Source organism: Grampus griseus, assembly GCF_964374135.1.
Source record: "Grampus griseus genome assembly, chromosome: 9".
Taxonomy (NCBI): domain Eukaryota; kingdom Metazoa; phylum Chordata; class Mammalia; order Artiodactyla; family Delphinidae; genus Grampus; species Grampus griseus.
Genome location: NC_139003.1, coordinates 96778366 through 96800247, shown reverse-complemented (window position 1 = coordinate 96800247; position 21882 = coordinate 96778366). Strand labels below are relative to the sequence as shown.

At 49.9% G+C, this 21882-nt stretch overlaps 1 protein-coding gene across 1 annotated transcript in view; it reads right to left on the bottom strand.

Moving 5' to 3' along the window:
• ADCY1 (adenylate cyclase 1) overlaps positions 1-21882 on the bottom strand; it is a gene marked incomplete at both ends in the record, with an annotated part of 117369 nt that overhangs the window by 80340 nt on the left and 15147 nt on the right. The window contains one exon of the mRNA XM_082661602.1: positions 15981-16130. Coding sequence (XP_082517728.1) covers positions 15981-16130 — 150 coding nt within the window. The remainder of the gene's footprint in view (positions 1-15980; positions 16131-21882) is intronic.

The following is a 21882-nucleotide window of genomic DNA, read 5'->3' as shown; positions in this document are numbered from 1 at the left end:
TTCAGGAGGATGAAGGCCACACACCAGCGATGGCAGAGACCGTTTAACTGGATGGAGACTGGGGTGTGAGGGCTACACGGATCAGATCTGCCACGTCAGCCATAAAGTGCCTTCCCTGGAATACGTATGTAAGAGACAAGGGTTATCTCACTTGGGTAAGCCACTGTCGTATGAAGCTCCTAACTGCGGGTTATATTTCTGACCAAGGGCCCAGCATGAACTCCATCCACAAGATTAGTGATGGTGCCTAAAGCCAACACACATTAATAATCAAGACTAGAGAGAAGCACACAGCCTCTCCCACGGGGAGGAAAGCAGCCACCTGAAAAGATCAAGCACCCATCCCCGATTAAAAACAAAAAAAAATCCAGCGAGCAACCTAAGACAAAGTAGCGCTCTGACATCCTAAAGATAAGACCTGAAATCCAATTCCAAACACAGCCCTAAAGCCTCAGGCAGCAATGAGACCTTCATTACATTAGGAGCAGACAGCTACGCTAATGAGTTCTAACCAGTGGAATAAGATACAAAGCCAGAAATCAAAGGGACAGATTTATGAACATGGATCATATCAAACATCCCAGCGTCCTATGAAGGCTATATAAAAACCTCAGTGTTTTTCTTGATTATCAAAATGGGACTTAAACGTATTATCCTTAATACATTTAAACAACAATTGTGAGGGCTCTGCTTCCGGAAAGATGGAGATGTACTTTTCCCTGCTCCCCCCACTAAATACACCAAAAGTCCAGGACGTTACACATAAAACAGTCATCCAAGGCTGTGAAAGGCAGAGAGGAGGTGGCAGGAACCTCAGGACCAGGGATGGCATGGAGATAAGTCCTTGGACTTTCTTTTTGCCTCACGTAACCCAGACTGAGTGCTGGACATGTGGGTGGCCCAGAGATGCCGACAGGCACGGCAGTAAGTTCCGACAAAAGTCGGCTCTCTCTAATCAAAGGATCAGGATAGGGGCAGCCTTGTGAGAAAACTGCTGTAGAAGAAGCAGTTCCCACTCCAGGCACACCTCCAAAAACATCTGCAAACCTCCATCCTCCCCAGGCTGTGAGGAAGCACCAACCCCAGGCTGGGGTGTCAGAGAGGCCATGCAGGGACCCCTGCCTTTGGCCTCCCCCATCTGGTAACACGCGGCACACCTCTCACACTGTTCCACATAGTCAGTGAAGACCAAAGGCTTTCCTGCTCCTTCCAAGTCACAAGCCAGAACTCTCTCCTGCACAGCAGTAAGGAGGTATCCCCGCCCCCATGAACCCCAAGCGAGGCCCAGTGTGGAGCCTGGACTTACAGCCCCACTAGGAAGTACTGGGTGGTGGTCCCCACTTTCAAAGAAGACACAGAGTCTCATAGGTAACACCCCAACTGTCCAGGTTCCAATCAGAAATCACTCATCATACAAAGAACCAGAACAATCTCAACGAATGAAGATAGTCACAGACACCGACACCAAACGACAGAATGATCAGAATAACTACCAAGATTTGAAAGCAGTCATCCTAAGAATGATTCAACGAACAACTACAAACATGTCTGAAAAAGCGAAAAAACAGAAACTCTCAGCAAAGAAATAGAAGACACAAAAAAAGAATCAAATGGAAATTTTAGAACTGGAAAAAAATCTGAAATAAAAAGCTCAACAGATGGCAACAACAACAGAATGGGGAGGACAGGGGAAAGCTCAGTGAACTTGAAGACGAAACAGTAGAAATTAACCAAACTGAAAAACAGACTGGAAAAATAATAGAAGAAACAACCCAGACGTCCATCAACGGATGAATGGATAAACAGCATGGTCCATCCACACAGTGGAATACTACTCAGCTGTAACAGGAGTGAAGCACTGGCCCATGCTACAACACGGACGCACCCTGAGAACAGTACGCACAGTGAAAGAAGCCAGACACAAAAGGCCACGTACTGTGTGATTCCATGTATTGCTACGTGAAATGTCCTGAGCAGGCAAACCCACAGAGACAGAACATAGATTAGTGGCATCTAGGTCTGGGAAGAGCGGATGGGGAGTGACCACCAATGGGTACAGGTTTCTTTGGGGGGCAATGAAAATATTCAAAAATTAGATTATTGTGATGGTTACACACTCAAAATATCAAAAAAAAACATTTAGTTGTTTTGAACTTTACATTGAACTTAATAGTACTGATACATAAACTATAGATCAATAGGCTTTTTTAAATTAAAAATAAATAGCAACTATAGTGGTTTCAAAAGATGCTGTGAATGAGTCAGACCTCTTTAAAAATCCATCCTATATCACTGAAAAGGAAACTTGCTTCCTCTTGATAAATTTCCTCACAATGGGAAATCAAAATTGTCCCATTTACCTTGTTAGGATGACAACTGAAGATGTGCTTTGTAAACAGCTGTAGGTAATTTTAGAATTACGAATTAATAATGGTATTTGAGGAATATCAGGGCCTTTGGAGCAGTGGCCTGTGCAGTCAGGTCAAGGACGCGATCTCAGGGGTAGGACCTTGCAAGCCCAGGCTCCCTGGCTGGGCTACGGGGAACGGCAGGAAAGGAGGCCCCCAAGGAGCTAAGGGGTGACCTTCAGAGGTCTCTCACCCCCTTCCCTAGGATCACCAGCTCTGACAGGCTCAGACCTAAGGGTTAGACCCCGGTGGGGAGCTGTGATCACCTAAGGCTCCCAGGTGGTCCCTGCCCCCCAGTGGAGCAGCCCTTCCAGCTCTACCCCAACTCTCACCAAGCTGTAGGAAGACAGAGCTGCAGCTTACCAACCTGCCAGCCCTGACTGGAAAGTAATACCTGTGCGCCCCACCCCCATTAGCTTTATGAATGCCACCCACTGCTCCCCATCTCCCAGCCCCTACCTGGCAAACTCCTACACATCCTTCAAAGCCCCAACCAAATACTCTTCCAGTGCACATCCCACCCTCCCTACACACAGCATGCCCCTTGGACACGCCCATCCTCCAGCTGGGCCTCGCCACAGGGGCCAACTGCTGCTGCTCTCTGTCTCCCATCCAGTTACACCACATCTTGCTGAGACCAGGTTCCCTCCATCCCAGGGTCTCCAGAGCCGTGGGCCAAGCATTCAGATGTGCAGAGTCATGAATGACTACCCCCACAGGGATTCCAGCTGGGCCTCTCCCAACCCAATCGGGCACCAAGAGGCAAAGGGCCTCGGGGCTGACACCACTCATGAACGCAAGCCTGGGGACACAGGGGCTGCTCCCCTGCGTGTCAGTCTGAGCCGCATAACTGAGATTCTGGAATCCTAGCTCCATCCTCCAGAGTCATGAGCAAGGTTATCCTGCGCTCAGAGGAGTTTCTGTCCTATGCGTGATCAGCTTGGAAAGGTGTTTTCCTTCGACGTTTGTAGGACTCAGCTGTCAAACCACTGGGACCCGGTGATGACTTTTTGGCAAACTTTTCATTACTGAGTCCATCGTTTTAATGATCATAGGATGTTTCAGGCTTTCTTTTTCTTCTAGAATCAGTTTTAGTAACTAACACCATTCTGGGAATTTGTCCATTTTGTCTAAGTTTTCAAATATTCTGGCAAAAAAAAAAACCTCTTAGTGTTTCCCTCTCATCTATTTTTAACCTGGCTTTATCCCTAGGGCGTGTGCTTTCCCATCCCGGATCATCTCGTACCTGCTCTTTCTTCTTGGTCAGTCTCTCTAAAGTTTTTCTGTGTCAAAGAACCAATTTTTGATGCTTTTGTCTGAAACTGAAAGAGTCCTGTTAAAAGACCCCTCACAGCCCTCTGGAATACTTTAATCCAGATATCAATCAACCCAAAACATCTGTGTGAGCCTTTTTTTGTGGCTGAAGAGACACGAGGATGTAAAGGCAGAAAGCGGGCCACAGCTGGTTTGGGGGGGATTCTGGGCTTTGGCCCCTGCTCTCCTCCCTCTGCCACCAACGGCTTTGTCACTTGCGTTATTGGCCTTCCCACATCATTTAAATTCTCCGAGCCAGCCCCAGTTCTCGGGTTTACAAAACGGAACAAAGTTTTTACATGCTTAACTGCAATACAGGGGGCTGAAATTAGTTTTAAAGATCTAAGAACCCAGAGGAGAGAACACCTTCCGATCAAACACATTCCTCTCTTCTGCCACAACCCCGCGGGACAGGACAGAGTCGGGCAGCCCTGCGTAGGGGCCGCTGTTTTGATTCGGTGGGAGGAGGGGGTCACTGACAACTCAGGTAGCTTTTTCAAAATATAGCAGAGAACCTTCTAGAAGTAGAGTGCGTCCAATGAAGCAGACAGGCCCCCTGCCCATCCTCTCCAGCCCCTCTAGTTCTGTGGGTTGCCCTGAGGAGGAAAGAACGCTTCTAATATTCCCACTTGTGAAAACGTTGGAGGAGGCCTTGCTCTTGGAGACTGGGCTGGGGAGAACATGCCTGTCCGTGTCTGCAGGGAGCAGGGCAGGAGATAAAGAAACACTCAGATTTTGTAGCCAAAGCAGTTGGACTTTCTTTTAAAATAGCAACTTCAGGGCTATTAATTCTAAACCCTATGGGAGGGGAGGAGATGCTCCCGATTTCTGGCACAATCATCACTGTCTTCTCAGTGTTGCTGCAAAAATCAGTGATTACAGGCACGGAATGCCCACGGGTCCTTCCCGGCTGCAGGCGGGTGAGAGGTAAGAGCTCACAGTGGCATCCTTGCCTAAGACAGTCAGAGACTCTTCCCAAGGTTTGAGATGAAGGGCACCCTAAAATCTACGTAACTGAATCACTTTGCTGTACACCTGAAACTAACCCAGTATTGTAAACCAACTATACTTCAAGAAAAGAAAGAAGCAACCGATCAACCTGGGCGAGAACAACGTTGGCATCAGATTTGTACAGAGCGGGGAAGGACCTGCGAATCCCGTCTAAGTTACTGCCCGGGATTCTGCAGTGGGAGCCATGCTTCTCAACAGTTTGCATCTGCTGATTCCTGTCCCGGAACAAAAGGGTCCAGCAGCTGGGCCAGGCGAGGGTTCTGAGGTTGCGTGTCTGCATTTCACAGCAGGTCCCTCACTCGCCCCTCCCGCAAACCCTGGCCGGCCAGTGGTGGCCACACAAACGCAGGCCTGTCCTGCAGGTGCATCCCAGAGAGAGGACGTCTAGGGGGGCTCTGGAGAAACTCCTGCTTCGGGCCATGAAGCACAATCTTCTCCTGCCTACAGAAGCCTCCTCGGCATACCTGGGTGGACACTCATCTGGGGAGAGAGGAAAGAACAACCTGCCCGGCTTCTAGGGCAAGTCCTGCCTCCGCACTGACCCCCCCCCAACCTGCGTCTGACCAGCTCTCTGTCCTGCTCAGACACATCAGGGGCCCCGCCACGCGGTCCGGTGCGCCACCTTCCACCGAGGGCAAAGCCCTGCCTCCCTCTCACCTTCTCCCATCTCCTTCCAGCTGAGGCCACAACAAACTACACGCCACCCCTTGACCACCAAGCACATGCCCCGCCCCGTCTCACCGCTCATGCGCCTCCCTGACTCGGTCTTGCTCAAGGACCCCATTCCCAGCCCCTGCAGTCCAAACCCGGCATCTCCCTGCCTCCCCCCAGAAGCCTGTGGGGCACAGCTGCCGCCACACAGTGGTCCTTCTGGAGCTGGACGCCCCACCCCACCCCCTCCCAGAACTGGACCATGTCCGCAGCATCCTCTCCCAGAACCCCCTTCCAGAACCAGGGTGCATCCACCATCCCCTCACATCACCTAGGGTGCCGCCTTACTGGGTCAGGGCCTGGAGAAGACTCTGGAAGCGGCTATGGAACTGGATTGCTCTGTTACTTGAGTTGAAGCATGAAAACGCAGACAAGCCCATATGGTCAGGGCGTCCCTCACCTGCAACTCAGGGGGCTGCGGTTTTCACACTGACACAGAGGTGTGAGTTGGGCAGAGCTGCCTGGCCACCTTCAGGCTCCCCTGGCCTGGCCAGGCCGTCCCCTGGTGCCTACTGGTGCTTGAGAGCCCTGAAGAGGTGGCTGAGCCCCACTTGAGCCCGAGTGCTTGCCTTCTGCCCCCCAAAGAGACAGGGCTCCCTGAGCTAAAAACAGGCGTCCCAGCCAGAGGCAGAGAGTAACCTGAGTGCCAGGGACAAGGCCTCCCAGGGAGAGAGTTGTCCGGTGATACGACCCGGGGGTTCCAATCAAAAAAATATAGCAAGTCAGGATACTGCCTCGCCCCCTCTCAGGACCAGCCAAGGGAACTCACAGGGGTGACCCATCCGCACTTCTGCATTTCGTGTGCTCAGCTTTCCCAGCAACAGATGAAGCCACAGAGGAAAATGACTGATACCGTGGAATACGCGAAAGATTGAAGTTTCACACAAAGAAAAGCACAGCTAGAGGAACAGACTTGAGGAACACCAGCCTTTCCCTAGTGAGCGGCTCATTCAAACCCACGGGAAAGTCAGAGCATGAATGGGCAGAGGATCAGAACATGCGCTCCACAGAGAAACACAACCAGTAAGCACGCATGGAAAAGTGGCCACCACGCAAGGAACCGGCATCTGAGTAAACGGGGGGTACCGAGTTCTAACAGGAAGAGAGGAGGGAAGGAGGGACGGAGGGAGAGAGAAAGTGGGTCACGTGCAACGCTGGGGATACACACCAGAACCCTGAACGCTGGGCCCACCCCAGCTTTCCCAGCCATGGGACTGGGCAGGCCTGAGAATCTGCATTTCTGGCAGGCTCCCTCTGACGCCCACCCTGTCGGCCCCAGGACCCCACTCAACCACTGCTACCCAGAGCTGGGTGTAACTAAGTATTACTTATAAGATAAAAGGAAGCACAACATGTTTTGGAAAATACCCAGGACAGGGAGAGAGATGACACTGTAATATTTGCACTCCTGAGAATGTAACCAAGGATACTTCAAGTCTATACGAATAAAGATGCTTATGAGAAAGAAACATTTTTAAAAACATGGTGTCTACAAGTCAGATGCGGAGACCTGCATGAAGACGAGGAAGCAGCAGCTGTCTTAGGTGACCTTTAGGGCACCAGTGGATACACCTGTGGGAAATGTTAAGTCAAAATGCAGAAAATAAAATTATGTATACACCAAAATGACGAAGATGAGGGAAGAGAATGTGCGTAAGGACGGAAACTCGAAAATACAGAGCACTCAGCTGGGTTCATGGGATTGGGTGATTGCACATTTCCTGCTTAAGAACATCAGGTCGGCGGTTAGAACTCAGACCCGTCGCTGAGCTTCCGTGAGTCTGGGACTGAGAAGCTCCTTGCTCTCGGAGCTGCAGAGAGGTGACACACGTACAGCAGCAAAGGCTAGGTTCGCAGCAAGCACGAGTGCTTGCTTGGCCACTGTGTTCCCTGGACGGGCGTGCATGGGGAGGGATGTGCACTTGCAGAACCCGCACGTGCAGGCAGCAAGAGTGGCCACACCATGGCCAGCATCCTCGCCATCAACAGATGGGACCCATTGGAGGGACAGAGGGCACACCAAGCATTCAAAAATGTTTTAAGGGTAGATGCTAGGTAGTCTATAGGAAAGGCAGCAAGAGTAAGAAAAGAAACGCAAGACAGAACCAGAGAAAGCGGATCCAGAGAAAACCATAATTTGAAAAGACACATGCACCCCAATGTTCACAGCAGCACTATTTACAAGAGCCAAGACATGGATGCAACTAAGTGCCCCTTGATAGATGAATGGATAAAGAAGGTGTGGTACAGTTTCAAGATGGCGGAGTAGAAGGACATCCACTCACTCCCTCTTGCAAGAGCACTGGAATCACAACTAACTGCTGAACAGTCATCAACAGGAAGATACCGGAACTCACCAAAAAAGATACCCCACATCCAAAGACAAAGGAGAAGCTGCAGTGAGATGGCAGGAGGGGCGCAATCACAATAAAATCAAATCCCACAACTGCTGGGTGGGTGACTCACAAACTGGAGAACACTTAGACCACAGAAGTCCACCCACTGGAGTGAAAGTTCTGAGCCCCACGTCACGCTTCCCAACCTGCGGGTCCAGCAAGGGGAGGAGGAATTCCCAGAGAATCAGACTTTGAAGGCTAGAGGGATTTGACTGCAGGACTTTGACACGACCAAGGGAAACAGAGACTCCACTATTGAAGGGCACACACAAAGTAGTGTGCGCATCGGGACCCAAGGGAAGGAGCAGTGACCCCTAGGAGACTAAACCAGACCTACATGCTAGTGTTGGAGGGTCTCCTGCAGAGGCGGGGGGCAGCTGTGGCTCACCACGGGGACAAGGACACTGGCAGCAGAAGTTCTGGGAAGTACTCCTTGGCGTGAGCCTTCCCAGAGTCTGCCATTAGCCCCACCAAAGAGCCTGTAGGCTCCAGTTCTGGGTCGCCTCAGGCCAAACACCAACAAGGAGGGAACTCAGCCCCACCCATCAGCAGACAAGCAGATTAAAGTTTTACTGAGCTCTGCCCACCAGAGCAACACCCAGCTTTACCCACCACCAGTCCCTTCCATCAGGAAGCTTGCACAAGCCTCTTAGATAGCCTCATCCACCAGAGAGCAGACAGCAGAAGCAAGAAGAACTACAATTCTGTAGCCTGTGGAATGAAAACCACATTCACAGAAAGACAGACAAAATGAAAAGGCAGAGGACTATGTACCAGATGAAGGAACAAGATAAAACTCCAGAAAGACAACTAAATGAAGTGGAGATAGGCAACCTTCCAGAAAGAGAATTCAGAGTAATGATAGTGAAGATGATCCAGGACCTCGGAAAAAGAATGGAGGCAATGATTGAAAAGATAAAGAAATGTTTAACAAAGACCTAGAAGAATTAAAGAACAAACACCCAGAAGAATTAAAGAACAAACAGAGATGAACAATACAATAGCTGAAATGAAAAATACATTAGAAGGAATCAATAGCAGAATAACTGAGGCAGGAGAACGGATAACTGACCTGTAAGACAGAATGATGGAATTCACTGCTGCGGAAAGAATAAAGAATGAAAAGAAATGAAGACAGCCTAAGAGACCTCTGGGACAACATTAAACACACCAACGTTCTCATTTTAGAGGTCCCAGAAGGAGAATAGAGAGAGAAAGGACCCGAAAAAATATTTGTAGAGACTGTAGTCGAAAATTTCCCTAACTGGGAAAGGAAATAGCCACCCAAGTCCAGGAAGTGCAGAGAGTCCCAGGCAGGATAAACCCAAGGAGAAACACACTGAGACATATAGTAATCAAATTGCCAAAAATTAAGCACAAAGAAAAATTATTAAAAACACAAAGGAAAAATGACAAATAATATACAAAGGAACTCCCATAAGGTTAACAGCTGATTTCTCAGCAGAAACTCTACAAACCAAGAGGGAGTGGCATGATATATTTAAAGTGATGAAAGGGAAGAAACTACAACCAAGATGACTCTACCTGGCAAGGATCTCATTCACATTTGACAGAGAAATCAAAAGCTTTACAGACAAGCAAAAGCTAAGAGAATTCAGCATCACCAAACCAGCGCTACAACAAATGCTAAAGGAAATTCTCTAAGTGGGAAACACAAGAGAAGAAAAGGACCTACGAAAACAAACCCAGGACAATTAAGAAAATGGTATTAGAAATATAAATATCAATAATTACCTTAAACATGAATGGATTAAATGCTCCAAACAAAAGACACAGGCTCGCTGAATGGATACAGAAACAAGACCCATATATATGCTGTCTACAAGAGACCCACTTCAGACCTAGGGACACATACAGACTGAGAGTGATGGGATGGAAAAAGATATTCCATGCAAATGGAACTCAGAAGAAAGCTGGAGTAGCAATACTCATACCAGATAAAATAGACTTTAAAGTAAAGAATGTTACAAGAGACAAGGAAGGACACTACATAATGATCAAGGGATCGATCCAAGAAGGATATAACAATTATAAATATATATGCACCCAACACAGGAGCACCTCAATACATAAGGCAACTGCTAACAGCTATAAAAGAGGAAATCGGCAGTAACACAACAATAGTGGTGGACTTTAACACCTCACTTACACCAATGGACAGATCATCCAGACAGAAAATTAATAAGGAAACAGAAGCTTTAAATGACACAATAGACCAAACAGATTTAAATGATATTTATAGGACATTGATCTGAAAATAGCAGATTACACTTTCCTCTCAAGTGCACATGCAACATTCTCCAGGATAGATCACATTTTGGGTCACAAATCAAGCCTCGGTAAATTTAAGAAAAATGAAATCATATCAAGCATCTTTTCTGACCACTACACTATGATATTAGAAATCAATTACAAGGGGAAAAAAGGTGAAAAACACAAATGCATGGAGACTAAACAATACGTTACTAAATAACCAAGAGATCACTGAAGAAATCAAAGAGGAAGTCAAAAAATACCTAGAGACAAATGACAACGAAGACACGACGATCCAAAACCTATGGGATGCAGCAAAAGCAGTTCTAAGAGGGAAGTTTATAGCTATACAAGCCTACCTCAAGAAACAAGAAAAATCTCAAATAAACAATCTAACCTTATACCTAAAGGAAACAGAGAAAGAAGAACAAACAAAACCCAAACTTAGTAGAAGGAAAGAAATCATAAAGATCAGAGCAGAAATAAATGAAATAGAAACAAAGAAAACAATAGCAAAGATAAATAAAACTAAAGGCTGGTTCTTTGAGAAGATAAACAAAATTGATAAACCTTTAGCCAAACTCATCAAGAAAAAGAGGGAGAGGACTCAAATCAATAAAATTAGAAATGAAAAAGAAGTTACAACGAACACCGCAGAAATACAAAGCATCATAAGAGACTACAAGCAGCTCTATGCCAATAAAATGGACAACCTGGAAGAAAGGGACAAATTCTTAGAAAGGGATAACCTTCCAAGACTGAACCAGGAAGTAATAGAAAATATGAACAGACCAATCACAAGTAATGACATTGAAACTGTGGTTAAAAATCTTCCAACAAACCAAAGTCCAGGACCAGATGGCTTCACAGTTGAATTCTACCAAACATTTAGAAAAGAGCTAACACCCACCCTTCTCAAACACTTAAAAAAAATTGCACAGGAAGGAACATTCCAAAACTCATTCTATGAGGCCACCATCACTCTGATACCAAAACCAGACAAAGATACTACAAAAAAAGAAAATTACACACCAATATCACCGATGAATACAGATGCAAAAATCCTCAACAAAATACCAGCAAACAGAATCCAACAACACATTAAAAGGATCATACAACATGATCAATTGGGATTTATCCCAGGGATGCAAGGATTCTTCAATATATGCAAATCCAGCAATGTGATATGCCATATTAACAAACTGAAGAATAAAAACCATATGATCATCTCAATAGATGCAGGAAAAGGTTTTGACAAAATTCAACATACATTTATGATAAAAACTCTCCAGAAAGTGGGCATAAAAGGAACCGACCTCAATAAATAAAGGCCATATATGACAAACCCACAGCAAACATCATTCTCAATTGGTGAAAAACTGAAAGCATTTCCTCTAAGATCAGGAACAAGACAAGGATGTCCACTCTTGCCACTATTATTCAACATAGTTTTGGAAGTCCTAGCTAGCCATGGCAATCAGAGAAGAAAAAGAAATAAAAGAAATACAAATTGGAAAAGAAGAAGTAAAACTGTCACTGTTTGCAGGTGACATGATACTATACATAGAGAATCCTAAAGATGCCACCAGAAAACTACTAGAGCTAATCAATGAATTTGGTAAAGTAGCAGGATACAAAATTAATGCACAAAAATCTCTTGCATTCCTATACACTAACAACGAAAGATCAGAAAGAGATATTAAGGAAGCAATCCCATTCACCACTGCAACAAAAAGAACAAAGTACCTAGGAATAAACCTACCTAAGGAGGTAAAAGACCTGTACTCAGAAAACTATAAGACACTGATGAAAGAAATCAAAGATGACACAAACAGATGGAGAGATATACCATGTTCTTCCATTGGAAGAATCAATATGGTGAAAATGATTATACTACCCAAAGCAATCTACAGATTCAATGCAATCCTTATCAAATTACCAATAGCAATTTTTACAGAACTAGAATAAAAAATCTTAAAATTTGTACAGAGACAAAAACGACTCCAAATAGCCAAAGCAATCTTGAGGGGAAAAAATGGAGCCGGAGGAATCAGACTTTCCGACTTCAGACTATATTACAAAGCTACAGTCATCAAGACAATATGGTACTGGCACAAAAACAGAAATACAGATCAATGGAACAGGATAGAAAGCTCAGAGATAAACCCACGCACCTATGGTCAACTAATCTATGACAAAGGAGGCAAGGATATACAATGGAGAAAAAACAGTCTCTTCAATAAGTGGTGCTGGGAAAACTGGACAGGTACATGTAAAAGAATGAAATTAGAACACTCCCTAACATCATACATAAAAATAAACTCCAAATGGATTAAAGACCTAAATGTAAGACCGGACACTATAAAACTCTTAGAGGAAAACATAGGAAGAACACTCTTTGACATAAATCACAGAAAGATTTTTTTTTTTTTTTTTTTTTTTTTTTTTTTGCGGTACACGGGCCTCTCACTGCTGTGGCCTCTCCCATTGCGGAGCACAGGCTCCGGACGCGCAGGCTCAGAAAGATCTTTTTTGACCCACCTCCTAGAGTAATGGAAATAAAAACAAAAATAAACAAATGGGACCTAGTTAAACTTAAAAGCTTTTGCACAGCAAAGGAAACTATAAACAAGACGAAAAGACAACCCTCAGAATGGGAGAAAATATTTGCAAATGAATCAAAGGACAAAGGATTAATCTCCAAAATATATAAACAGCTCATGCAGCTCAATATTAAAAAAACAAACAACCCAATCAAAAAATGGGCAGAAGCCCTAAATAGACATTTCTCCAAAGAAGACATACAGATGGCCAAGAAGCACATGAAAAGCTGCTCAACATCACCAATTATTAGAGAAATGCAAATCAAAACTACAATGAGGTATCACCTCACACCAGTTAGAATGGCCATCATCAAAAAATCTACAAACAATAAATGCTGGAGAGGGTGCGGAGAAAACGGAACCCTCTTGCACTGTTGGTGGGAATGTAAATTGATACAGCCACTATGGAGAACAGTATGGAGGTTCCTTAAAAAACTAAAACTAGACCTACCATATGACCCAGCAATCCCACTACTGGGCATACACCCAGAGAAAACCATAATTCAAAATGCACCCCAATGTTCACTGCAGTACTATTTACAATAGCCGGGTCATGGAAGCAACCTAAATGCCCATCAATAGATGAATGGATAAAGAAGATGTGGTACATATATACAATGGAATTTACTCAGCCATAAAAAGGAACGAAATTGGGTCATTTGTAGAGACGTGGATGGACCCAAGGACTGTCATACAGAGTGAAGTAAGTCAGAAAGGGGAAAACAAATATCAGATATTAACACATATATGTGGAATCTAGAAAACCGGTACAGATGAACCAGTTTGCAAGGCAGAAATAGAGACACAGAAGTAGAGAACAAACGTATGGTCACCAAGACGGGAAAGCGGGGTGGGGGAGCGGGTGGTGGAGGTGGGATGAATTGGGAGATTGGGATTGACATGTATACAGTAATATGTATAAAATCGATAACTAACAAAAACCTTCTGTATAAAAAAATAAATTAAATTAAATTTTAAAAAAAAAGATGTGGAACATATATACAATGGCCTATTACTCAGCCATAAAAAAGAATGAAGTAATGTCATTTGCAGCAACATGGCTGGACCTAGAGATTAGCATACTAAATCAGTCAGACAGAGAAAGACAAATATCACATGATATCGCTTACATGTGGAATCTTAAAAAATAATACAAATGGGGCTTCACTGGTGGCGCAGTAGTTGGGAATCCGCCTGCCGATGCAGGGGACATGGGTTCATGCCCCGGTCCGGGAGGATCCCACGTGCCGCGGAGCGGCTGGGCCCGTGAGCCATGGCCGCTGAGCCTGCGCGTCCGGAGCCTGTGCTCCGCAGCAGGAGAGGCCACAGCAGTGAGAGGTCCGCGTAACACAAAAAAAATAAAATAAAAAAATAATACAAATGAACTTATTTACAAAACAGCAATAGTCCCACAGACATAGAAAACAAACTTATGGGTACCAAAGGAGAAGGGGGGGAGGGATAAACTGGGAGTTTGGGATTAACATATACACACTACTATATATAAAACAGATAATCAACAAGGACCTAATGTATAGCACATGGAACCCTACTCAATATTGTTTTATAATAACCTATGTGGAAAACGAATGTGAAAAAAGTAGATATATATGTACGTATAAGTGAATCACTTTGCTGTACACCTGAAACTAACACAACATTGTAAATCAACTATACTTCAGTAAAAATAAATATTTTTTCTTAAGAAAGTGATTTTTTGAAGAAAGTGGGAAAGGAAGATACTTGAAAGGAGATGGAGAGGATAGAAAAATACAGAGAAAGCAAAGGAAGATTCAGAAACACACAAGAATGGCCCCCACGTTGATTTTTCCAGTGCTTCAGGCGATGTATTTAAGGGGAGAGGACTCTGAAGAGTCACTTCTGGGATCCCGTGGAGGTGATGAACGTAATAAGGCACCAAGCTCAAGGGTCTCTTCGCACCGAAGACTCCCCATCGGCGCCGATGACGCTGGCACGGGAAAACGTTCAGCGCACAGCCCCAGGAGACGTGCTCTTTATACTTGTGCATGTGGGTGCCAGCACACTCATACACACACATCCACACGTGCACATATGCACACACACCCACAAGTGCACACACGTGCACACGGTGTGTACAGAGACATATAGGCATGCACACACGCAGTCCACGTGAATGCAATCCACACACATGTATATACCCACACACAGACATGCACACATATACGCACATATACATTTGCACACATGCCCCACATATCCACAAACACACGTGTACAGACACATACAAATGTGCCCATGCACGTGCATACAACACACACATGCCCACATGCACATCGCAAGAATGCACACAGCCTCACAGACACACATCTCCCACACGTACACCACCCACAGACAGAGCCACCCGCTGATCCACACACGATCTAAACATACATGCGCCATCTATTTCTAAGTGATGGCCAACTTTTACTGTAAATACTAGGCATCGTTATAATACCTACAAATGGAAACGTGCGTGTGCATTTTTAAGTGTACAGTCTGTTCTTAACGCCTCGTATTTACAATAATAATAGCATCTCGTTTATAAACCCGTCCCATCCACCCTACCCCGGGAAAACAAGCACTTTGGGAAAGCACAGGAGTCCGGGTGCTCCCAGCTAAAGGCCTCGCCCAGGGCTCTTGGAGCGTCCCCGCGGCCCCAGGACAGCAGCAGAGGAAACGCCGCCGAAAGCGGTGAGCCCGCGACATGCAGGGGACGGTAGCTGGGGCAGTGGGAACCCACCCGGCTCCCTCCAAGCCTTTAGATCACAGGGGACAGTGCAGCTGCCCCAGCAGGCCTGGCAGGAGCCGGGCAGGGTGCTCTGCAGCCTCAGGCCAAGCTGCGGGTGTGAGGCTCACAGGGTGACCATCACTTCCTAGCAACTCAGCGCCTTCCAGCGGCACCAAGGCCAGCTCTCCTCTGCCTCCACTGAGGCCTGCCTCCTGGGCGTCTCGTCCACAGCCCCGTACCTCATGTCACCCACGGTTACACCGAAGCCCAGGGATGACCACGAGTGGCAGTTCTTCTGCCTCTGCTCCCACGCAGCTGGCCCCTCTCCTCCGACCAGCTGAGGGGGCTGGTCCACAGAGACAGAGGGGCCAGCGGGGGCCTGAGGCCCCTACCCGACTCCCAGGCGGGCCAGGCTGGGCCTCACTCCCAGTGCCCTTGGTGAGAAGGCTGTGCGGCTCTATGCCCCCCGCCCCGGGCCCCCCATGTCCCTCAGGGCGAGACCCCGGGTACTGACCTGCTTCTCGTTCTCATCCTCCAGCCTCAGCCGGTCCTCGATGCAGTTCCGGGCCTGCAGGAAGGCCTTCCTCTGGGAGCGCTCAGCCAGGATCCTCACGAAGACCCCGTACATGTTCACGCCAAGGAAGAGCAGGGCGTTGGCACCGAGCTGGAGGGGAGAGAACATTGCAGAGGGCTACACACAGGGCCCAGCTCAGCAGAGGCTCCTACGCGTCCTCCGACCACCAGCCCATGAAACGACTACGCCAGCCAGACCCACGGTGCCAAGCCGGTTTCACATGGCCACGAGCCAGGCCTCATCCCCCACCCTGTGCAGGGGTCACCTGTGCTATGAGCTTGTCACGTAACGGAACAGTAGGAAAGGACGCAAGGTGTGTCCCCCGAAATTCACGTGGAAGTCCTCACCCTAACCCCCCAGCCTGGGCCTGTATTTGGACACAGGGTCTTTCAAGAGGTAATCAAGTTAAAATGAGGCCATTAGGCTGGGCCCTAATCCAACATGACTGGTGTCCTTATAAGAAGAGGAGATCAGGACACAGACACGCACGGAGGGAAGACAGGACACAGGGAGAAGATGGCCGTCGACACACCAAGAAGAAAGGTTTCGGGAGAAAGCAGCCTCCAGAAGTGTGAGAAGTAATGTCTGTTGTTTAAGCCACCCAGTCTGGGCACTTAGTTACAACAGCCCGAGGAAACCATTACACCCAGAAGTTTTGAACGTGAAGACAGAGTGGTTATTCCCACAAAGGCAACGTGGAAAGCTCTGGAGACAAGCAGTGAAGGAGAGTTGATTAAAAACAAAAAAGAGGGCTTCCCTGGCAGCACAGTGGTTGAGAGTCTGCCTGCCGATGCAGGGGACGCAGGTTCGTGCCCCGATCCGGGAAGATCCCACATGCCGCGGAGAGGCTGGGCCCGTGAGCCATGGCCGCTGAGCCTGCGCGTCTGGAGCCTGTGCTCCACAACGGGAGAGGCCACAACAGTGAGAGGCCCACGTACAGCAAAAAAAAAAAAAAAAAAAAAAAATGGTGCCCACTGTCACCCAGAACACCTCACTGTGACCTGAGCATCTCCATGTGACCTGGGCATCTCCGTGCGACCCAACCATCTCCATGTGACCCCGAGTATCTCCATGTGACCCTGATCATCTTCGCTGTGCCCCTGAACACCTCCAAATCTGAGCGTCCCGCTAGCTGGAGCGTCCATGCTTTAACCCGGTGCGGGGCTGGAACACAAACGCAACTTCAACGCCTGTGCCACCTCTCACAGGCAGTGGCCAGCACTGGCTGCACCCCGGTGCACTGCACTGGCCCCCGTACCACGCAGCGTTTTCTGCGTCTAAAGGACCACCTGCTGTATTCTGGGATCAGCTCATCCCAGTCTGTAGAGGAAGGCGCTTTTCTGGTGGCAGCGGGAAGACCGGCGTATATGAAACAATAAATTGTAGTTTGGTGGAGTCAATATTTAAATGCGTACTGAGCGTGTTTAAAACGCCCACAGGCAGTAGTGAACACGTTTCTAAAAATTCAAACGATAGTGAGTCTTTGCACAAAATGCGCTTCTCTCCCAGCAGACCCTTAATCACCTGTGGCTTCTGCACGCCCCTCCCAGCCTCTATTTAAGGTTTTGAACATGCAGAACATATAACACACAGGACACCTCTCCCGAGATGCCCTCCAGCCCGTCAGCCCCACAGCTTCCGTGACCCCTGCAGTGAAGCGCCCAGCTGTCACTGTCGAGCGGAGTACGCAGTCAGGTGGAGCATAAGGAGTCCAACTGAGGGGCCAGGCACCCGGGGTCAGCTCAGCACAGGGTGCAGGACGCCACAGGTCACACCTGGCAGATGCGGCTTTTCCAGAAAGCAGGGCCTCAGGTGGCCGATGGCAGAAAAGGGGGGGAGTGCGGATCCCTACTGAGGTCTGGGCAGAGACGTGAGGCATGGGCTGGGGGCAGAAGGGCCAGCAGAGGCTGGGCAGTTTGGTCAAGGGAAAACTCAGGAGCAGAGTGGGAGCGGGCTGGGTCACCGGGAGCCCCACCTTGTCACCTCCTCTACACCCACCTTCCCTTTACTCCGGCCATGGTGACCCCCCCAGGGACAGCAAGGCCCAGCCACGCAGTCACTGAGTACCTAGCTGCCCTGCCACACCGTGTGAGCTGCTCACATGGAAAACAGCCCCACGGCACACCCCACAGCTGGAGTCTGGCGGGCAGGGCGAGGCGGGCAGGGCAATCTGGGGAGCGGGCAGGTCTCCCCTGCCTGGTGCTCTGCATTCACATTCACACACCCAGGGTGCTTCCACGCGCCCCAGAGATCTTCCCGCAGGAGAGCGGAAGAGGAGGCCGTCCACGAGAAGCTGCTGGCACACCTGCCCCCCTGCATTCCCACACACCCCCAGACCAGCAGCCACGGTGACGGGCACACAGCAGCGACAAGAGGTGCAGCCCCTGCCCCCATGGGGCACAGGGAGGTATCAAGACTGGCCTCCTAATCAGTGATCAGGGACGAGGGTGACAAGGCAGAGAGAATCTGGCCCAGAGGTCACCTGGAGAGGGCGTTGGTTCACGCCGGCACCAGAAGAGAGGGGATGGGGGCAACAGGCTGAGAGGGTTCTGAGCTCGGGGAAGGGTACGTGCCGGGGTGGAGGCTGAGTACCACACCCCAGAGCACGTGGCCGCAGGACCACAGGGCGTCCTGGTACTGCCAAGTCCTTGCCAACCCCACGGCATCCCTGCTGGCACTACACACACAGGCCCTGTGTAAGGGCAGGGCCCCCCGCTGCAGAGGGCGCGGCACACCCAGCAGACCTGCACACCGGGCCTCAGCATCTGGGCCCCCAAGGACCTTCCCACAGCCCACGCTGCCCTGGATGCCAGGGCCCTGCCAGGACCTCAATCCTGCACCTTTCCCACCCTTGGAAGGCTTGCCCTTCGAGCTCTCTTCCTTGTCTAGCTGAAACTCCACAGCCCAACAGGACAGCCCCCTGCCCGCTCACACTCTGGAAGCGAAGCCAGCTCCGTGCACAACCCTGTGCCTGGGGTGCTCCTCCGGCCACAAGGGAATCCTCGTCTGTCCCTCCTCCCCCGGGGACCTCCCTCTGCCCAGCCCAGCCGGTCCCACTGCCCACTGCCTGCGGGGCCCCCCCTCCCCACTTCAACTGGGACCCGCAACTTCCAACCATCATCCTCGACAGCAAGCGTCTGATTATTTCTTTCCCCTGAAAATGAGATCCTTCTCTTAACGCCTCTTCCTCTCCCAGGCGGGCCCATCTTTCTCCCCTTTCCAGCAAAACTCCTGAAAAGGCCTCACCTCACCCTGCCTGGGCCGCACCCCAGCCTGCCTTCCCTTCACAGCTGCCCTGGGCGGGGCCACCTTCACATCCTGAGCCCACGCTCAGGTCCCAGTGCCCAGCCCACCGTCAGCTCCCCTCCCCTGGCCCCTTCCCCAGCCTCCTCTGGTCCACGCCTCACACCTGGACCCTCCTCCACCGCAAACTCCACCCCTCGTGATGTCTCATCCACACTCACCTCGGGAGCCCAGCCCTGTGCCAAAGACCCCAGATCGACACCTTCAGCTTGGGCCAGCCAGCCGTGCCCCTCCCCAGCCCAACGTTGCATGGGACAGACCCTGGCAGGACCCCTGGTCACCCCCAGCACTCACCCCGGTAGCCTCTCCCACCTCAGCAGACCCGGGCCCCTGGAAGCCCCTCAGGCCTGGGCCCATTGCCCCCACCAGCAAATCCTCCCGGCTCCGTCTCCAACAGACGGGGCACTGACACCCCGCTGCCGACGGCTGCTTGGCTACCGAGCTACCTCCTAACCCGCCCTGTGCTCCTCCCAGCTCTGCAGGCTCCCCGCACGGTCCTCTGCCCTGAACCCCTGACCTGCAGTCTTCCTGTGCCCAAAGCCCTCCGTGGCCCAGGCCAGAGGCCCCTACACCCTGTCCTCCTCGTGTCCCCCCGGCCTCGCCTGCTTTCTTAGGGCCTCTGCCCTGCGTCCCTGGGTGGGACCCCTTTCCCACACAGCGCCTGGCTCACCCCCGACCTCCAGGGCTTCCACTCACAAGGCACCTTCTCGAAACAGCCGACCCGACCCCTGTGTCTACAAAGGCACACACTCTCACCTGGGCTTGGAGTATTCTCCCGCTGACCAGTTCTATTTCTTTCCTTCTTCCTTTCCTCCTATTGTTTTTAGCAGTTACCGTCTTCCAACACGTTATATAACATTAACTCACTTGTCACCTTCCCTGCATGCTGTCTAGCCCTCGAGGGGCCTCAGTCTGTCAGGTCCACGACTGATCCGGGAGCCTGGAATAGAGCCTCTCGTATCATACCAGGTGCCTGGTATTTCTTGAATGAATAACTGAGGACACGGGGTGGTGAGGGGGCTGGGCCCCGTCACATTGCTGGAAAGGGACAGAGGGAGAACTCACACGCAGACACCTGTGTTGCCACCTGCACTGCCCAACCTCTCTCCAGGCTGTCTCGGACGAGACCTGATAAGACTGTGTCCCAACTCTCATATGCCTCGTCAGATGGGCAGTGGGGAGGGACCCCAGCTTTTCCACGATCAAGAGAGGCACAAAAGAGGCAAGACATCAGGCTTCCCTGGTGGCGCAGTGGTTACGAATCCGCCTGCCAATGCAGGGGACATGGGTTCAAGCCCTGGTCCGAGAAGATCCCACATACCACAGAGCTACTAAGCCCGCGTGCCACAACTACTGAGCCTGCACTCTAGAGCCCGCGAGCCACAACTACTGAGCCCACATGCCACAACTATTGAAGCCCGCGTGCCTAGAGCCCATGCTCCGCAACGAGAAGCCACCGCAATGAGAAGCCCGCGCACTGCAACAAAGAGTAGCCCCCACTCACCGCAGCTAGAGAAAGCCTGCGCGCAGCAGCAAAGACCCAACACAGGCAAAGATAAAAGCAAGTAAACAAATAAATTTATTTTTAAAAATGGATCAAAAATCTAAATATAAGAGCTAGACTGGGAAAAATATAAAAAAAAAAAAAAACAAAGAGGCAAGGCATCAACGTGTCCTAGTGTCTGAAAGTGACGTGGCTTCTGGGGCAGGCTGAGCTGGTGGGAGCTGCTGGGACACAGCCCACAGACACATGCACACATGGACCAGATCACGCAGCCCAGGGAACGGCACTGGAGCGTGCGGGGCAGGCCTGGCAGGAGCATCCCCCTCCCAAGCCCTTGCCCTGCAGGCCCCGTGACCTGGGCAGACGGCCAGCAGAGGAAGCACTGCAGGGAAAAGGATGAGATCACCTGGCGACAGGTGTGCATGGCCACGGCAGCTCGTCAGTCTCTGCCCACGGGGCAGGCAGCCAACCCCACCCCACAGTGGGCACTGGGGGTCCCCCGGCCCCTTGGGAAGGCCAGTGTAGAGCAGGGAGAAGCTGGTACTGCGCAGTGGGTGGGCGCGTGGGGTCATCAGTCAACATGAACTGTCCAGATGTCCCCTGTGGCAGGCAGGGCTCTCCTGTCCCGGCCACTCCAGGTCCCAGAGGGCCAGGCGAGCCTTGCCGGGGCTGGGAGGAGATGAGCTCTGAGGCTGGATTGAGAACAAACAGGCCTGGTCTGGCATGTGGAATGGAGGCCTTTTCTGAGTCCACAGTGACCACAAAGATACAGACCCAGCCAGGAGGTTAAGGCCACCACCTGGAGGGCACGGGGGGAGGGGGGCTAGACCTTCTGTCTGTGTCCCCTCATCCGAGTGGCCCAGCTGGGGACTTCCGGGGCACCCACTCTGTCGGTCAGACGTGTGCTCAGAATCACTGATTCAGTGACTGCAGGAAACCACGACGCAGCGCATCTTTCTCTTAACCGTGACGTATCGATGGTACTCGCAGCACTTCCCAATATTTTGCCACTCTTGTGACACAGGGCAAAGACTT